At 39.2% G+C, this 5,315-nt stretch overlaps 1 protein-coding gene across 1 annotated transcript; it reads left to right on the forward strand.

The window, feature by feature from the left end:
• LOC109834927 lies at positions 2,321-4,535 on the forward strand. Its single transcript, XM_020402941.1, has 3 exons — positions 2,321-2,463; positions 3,043-3,684; positions 3,905-4,535. Exons 1-3 carry the CDS (start codon positions 2,321-2,323, stop codon positions 4,533-4,535), a joined length of 1,416 nt encoding a protein of 471 aa, XP_020258530.1.

Consider the following 5,315-nt stretch of genomic DNA (forward strand, 5'->3'; position numbering starts at 1 on the left):
GAAGAAGTAGATTTAACATAACATGGATGCCACGACTTTTGCTCTTTTGGACTTTGTGCACACACTCATGCTGGATGGAGCTGGATTTTCTATTTTAAATTTATTTATTTTTTGTAAAAAGAAACCTTCTTGATTCTTTTTTCGTTGATGTGAGGTTCATATGGTCGTTGAGACGTGAAACACATAGAAAAAATACTCAGAAATAGTAAAGATGATTAAGGTAAATGGTTTACTAGTTGACTAATCAGTCCTATAGTACAGGGGTTAAGTTTAGCAAAACCAACCCCCCCAACCCCACCCCAGTTTAGCAAAACCACTTATCTAAGAAACCCTTAATTATTGTAACTCTATAAAAAACCCTCAAATTTAGAAAATACGATTTAAACCCCTTAGTTTTTTCTCACTTATCTCCCTAATCTAACAGTGTTAAGTCTAATGGAAAAATACGATGCAACCGGTATAAAATGACCATACAACCCCTAAAATATTAAAAATTTACTCTTTTGTACCTCATTAACTTTTGAGGTAGAATTAGGGGTGTTAAACCGTATCAGTATCCGAGGAAATATCCGTAACCGTATCCATTAGGATACAGATATGATTACTCAAATATATAACCGATAGGATATGGTTACGGATATGGTTTTGTAGTGAAATATCTGTATCCGTATCCGAAATATCTGAATACATATTAGTCATACTCTTACGATAGTTTCGATTCTTAGATTATGGACTTATGATTAATTTTGATGATCAGGATGTCTAATCTTAACTTTTCAATTATAATGAACATATTAACGAACTCTTTTGTATCACATGAACTATGTTTTTCTCCATGCTATCTAGTTTTCTCATATCCGTTTTGTATCCGCATGCATATCCGCTCATATATCCGCATGTATATCCGTAACCATATCTGATTTTAGCGGATATGGTTATGAATTTTCTTTACCAAGGTATATCAGTATCCTTATCCGAGATGGGTAAGTGGATATGGATATGGTAAGCATCATATCCAAGCCGTATCCAGACCGAGTGCACCCCTAGGTAGAATGCCTCTCATTTAATCTTTCCCCATCTTATCCTTCCTACATGTCTAGTCCGCGCCCAAACACAAGTAACCTTTTTTTATATGAAACTTCAAACTTTGATTTATTTAAGGGAAAATTGCTTCCAGCCCCCAAAACAACCCAAAACGGGCTCTGCCCCCCCAAGACTTTTTCAACGTGCCTTTTACCCCCAAAACCGCCCCCGATTTTCTTCCAGCCCCCAAAACGAATCCCCAGGCCTAACTCCGTTTAAACCCCGCTCGAAATGCCCAAAATACCCTTCGCAGCCTGTGTTCGTCGCCCTCTCACGACGGAAACCCATCGTTTCGACTGTAGGCATTAAATGGTGATTAGAATGACTTTTTTCGGGGGGAAAATTCCCATTTCCCTCTAAAATTATCATCAGATATTATCACCAGCTATATTCCCCTTCAAGCTAAGTTGTTCCTTCCACTTAATTCTCCTCAATAAAAGCCTCTTCAATTCTTCAACCACTCCCTGTAATAAAATAGCGGATGGATCTCTTCTATGCGTGGTAACGAAGGCAAAAAGCAACAAAGGTGGTGACGGTGTATTCGTCGTTATCAAAGAGAATACAGAAATAATCAGCTTGAGATATCGAGTGGCGGAAAGGCTTAATATACCAATGCAATCTCTTTCACTGAAGTTCATATGCGAAAGGGAAAGGAAATTCAGCATTTCAATTGACAATGACGACGACTTAAATTTGATGTTCGAGTATTATCGGCGTAATAGATTTACAGACGCGAATTTGTATGCCACCTCCGCTGCGGAATCCTTAACTTCGCAGAACACGCAGACTACGCCGGAAACTGCGTAGGAATTACACTCCAGATTTCCTTTTGAGTTCACTGATAGGTTTTGCCATTAGTTGTTAACCTCATGCATTGGTTGCTTTGGTAATGTGTTGGCTGTCAAGGTTATGTTAAGCACTGGTTGTTAAAGTTATTTGTTGGCTGTTACGTATACTAGTTGGTTGCTAAGTTATGGTGTTTGATGTTAAGTATATGCGTTTGTTGTTAAGGTCACGAGTCTGCCCTTAAGTATAAGGGTTAGTTGTTAAGGATATGTGTAGGTTGTTACGTTTATGAGTTCGTTGTTAAGGTTATCAGTTCGTTGCTAAGGCTATGTATTTTGATTTATACTTCAGGACAATACCGACAGAAAATTCGCGGTGCGCAGATACCCCGTTCACCCAAACCTGTAATGATGAGCGTATTCCTAATGACAACCCCACCGGCGACTCGATCATGCTGCTGGAAGACATGCTTAATCACCAAACAAAGATCCCAACTGAGTGGCACACCTCCATACGTGAAGTTGGTCAGAAATTTGATAGTGCTGCTGAAGTTAGATTAGCACTTCAATACTATTCAATTGCTAAACGGTTCGAGTATGATTTTTACCACAATGAATAAAGACGCATACGAGTCTATTGCCGATTCAAACACACACATGGTTGCCCTTGGATGTTGTTTGCTTCCCCGCTCAGAAATTCGTCTATCATGTCCATAAAGAATTTCGAGTCTACCCACACCTGCGGTCAACATGGAGCAAATGCTGGCAACTCAAGGGCATCAAGGAAGTTCATTGCTAGCCAAATACAAGCTGTTTTGAAGGTTAGGCCAGATCTTCGTGCGGTCGATATCAAGAACGATCAGTTATTATGGTTATGAATCCGTTGCTAATTCTACTGCTTACGTTTTTGTTGCTAACTATACGTATTAGTTGTTAAAGTTATTGGTTCGTCGCTAAGTGTACGTGTTGGTTGTGAAGTTTGAAGATCAGTTGTTATGGTTATGAATCCTTTGCTAAATCTACTGCTTACGTTTTGGTTGCTAACTATACGTATTAGTTGTTAAAGTTATTGGTTCGTCGTTAAGTATACGTGTTGGTCGTGAAGTTTGAAGATCATTTGTTATGGTTATGAATCCTTCGCTAAATGTACTGCTTTGTTGTTATATTCATGCAGGTATGAATCCATGGTGCATGCAACTAATCCAGGGAGTCGTGTTGTTATTGATGCTGATGACGGGAGGTTCAAGCGACTGTTCATTAGTTATAATGTCTGTATTGAAGGGTTCATTGCTGGGTGTAGGCCTCTATTATTTTTGGATGGAACATTTATTAAAGATCGTTACAGAGGCATACTACTTAGCGCTACTGGGTATGACGGCAACCAGGGAATATTTCCCCTAGCTTATTGCGTATGCGACCAAGAGAATGAGGTTAACTGGAAATGGTTCTTACAAGGATTATGGACGTTACTGTATGATAGGGAAAATCCTTACCAACCTCCACATCTACTGGTAATGATTTCAGACGCCGACAAGGGTATCAGGGCAGCAGTCGAGGAATTCTTTCCAGATGCATTCCATTCAAGGTGTGTTCTGCATCTAGTCGAGAATTTCAAAAAGAAGATGAAGGATTTTGGGCACAAGGCAAATGTCGCGACTACGTTGGGCGAGCTATTACAATCTGCGGCTTATAAGTTCACAATATCTGAATGGGATAATGATATAAAAGAATTGGCAGCGATCGATCATAGGGCTTACGTCACTGTAATGGAATACTCCCCGGAGAGATGGGCAAACGTGCATTTTCCTGGTATAAGGTAAGATAGCTTGGTCCCGACGTTATTTTGTTACAGCACTGTTATAGTTGTTAAGGTTAGAGTTATCCTACAGTTTTCTGTTAAGGTTAGATTTTTATTGTTATGGTTAGAGTTATTCTGCTAGGGTTTTGCTGTTAAGTTTAGGATATTTGTTGTTAAGGTTAGGCCTTTAATGTTTAGTTTAAGGAATTATTGTTATTGTTAGTGCTTTGTTGTTAAGGTATGGCCATGTTACTTCAAACGTTGCTGAGTCCTTCAACAGCTGGATAAGAAAGGCACGATTGTTGCGAATCTTACCTTTGGTTGAGACCATACGGAAGCAAATAATGGAGCGCATGCATGAAAGGAGGCTATTGGGTCAGAAATGGTCTGGATACCTATGCCCGGAAGCGGAGTTGGTGCTGAGTGATAACATTCAGCATGGTAGCTGCTTGGCGATTAAACATTCGACGGAAGATATTGTGGAGGTCGAGTCCAATAAAACTTGCCGCGTAGATTTGAAGAATCGGACTTGTTCTTGCAGGTCCTGGGACATCACCCGTATTCCCTGCAAACATACGTACGCTGCAATTTCATGGATGGGACGAGAAATTTATCAATATTGCGATTGGTACATGACTGTTGACGCATTCAGAGAAAGCTATGCACCGATCATCTATCCCATCCCAGATTATGAGAAGCGCTTTGTACCGCCAGAAGATCGAGTGTTGAAGCCTCCTCTCACCAAAAAAAGACGTGGTAGACCATGCACTAGACGAATAAACAACAGGTCGCTGAACACCCGACCGGTTAAGTGCTCTCGATGCAACATGGAGGGTCGCAATCGTGCAAGCTGTAACGAGCCTATATAGTTTAGCGTTTTATTGTCATGTATATGGATTTGTTGTCCTGTATATCACTACAAGTGAGAAGGTTATAGCTTGGTTGTTAAGGTTATTACTTGGTTGTCAAGTTTATCACTTTAATGTTGACGTTTTGACTTGGTTGTTAAGGTTATTACTTGGTTGTCAAGTTTATCACTTTAATGTTGAAGTTTTGACTTGGTTGTTAAGATTATTGTTTTGGTTGTCAATTTTATCACTTTAATGTTCAAGTTTTTGATTGATTGTTATGTTTATCGATTGAATGTAAAGTTTATTGTATACACCGGCTATCCACCTGCTCTTTGTTGTCAGTATCACCGATCATTAAATAAATTTGTCAAGTATATCGTTAAAATTGTTAAGTTTTATGGCTTGGCTGTTAAGGTTATTACTTGGTTTTCAATTTTATCACTTTAATGTTGAAGTTTTGGCTTGGTTGTTAAGGTTATTACTTGGTTGTCAGTTTTATTTGTTTGTTGTTAAGGTTACTATTATTCACTTGCAATTGGCTGTCAAGGGTACCGAGATTTTTTTGATTTGACTGCATTCAATGCATTTCATCGTTACAAATGTTAAGGTTATGGATTGGTTGTTAAGTTTAGCGCCCTGTTGATAAGGTTATAGCTCTGTTGTTAAGGTTATGTATTGGTTGTTAAAGTCAGCTCTCTGTTATTCAGCAGTGTTTGGTTGTCACGGTCACCGGCGTATATTCTCTGCTACTGCATTCAATGTTCCTCCTAGTTCCCAAGGAGGAGAGTTAATATAACC

The sequence above is a fragment of the Asparagus officinalis genome, chromosome 3, assembly GCF_001876935.1.
Source record: "Asparagus officinalis chromosome 3, Aspof.V1, whole genome shotgun sequence".
Classification (NCBI taxonomy): domain Eukaryota; kingdom Viridiplantae; phylum Streptophyta; class Magnoliopsida; order Asparagales; family Asparagaceae; genus Asparagus; species Asparagus officinalis.

Bases quoted from the DNA above. Each gene is read 5' to 3' on its own strand.
- LOC109834927 (XM_020402941.1), top strand. From the start codon at position 2,321: ATGCTGCTGGAAGACATGCTTAATCACCAAACAAAGATCCCAACTGAG. The intron at 2,464-3,042 runs GTATGATTTTTA...ATATTCATGCAG, and splicing joins TCAATTGCTAAACGGTTCGA to GTATGAATCCATGGTGCATG. The intron at 3,685-3,904 runs GTAAGATAGCTT...TTTGTTGTTAAG, and splicing joins GTGCATTTTCCTGGTATAAG to GTATGGCCATGTTACTTCAA.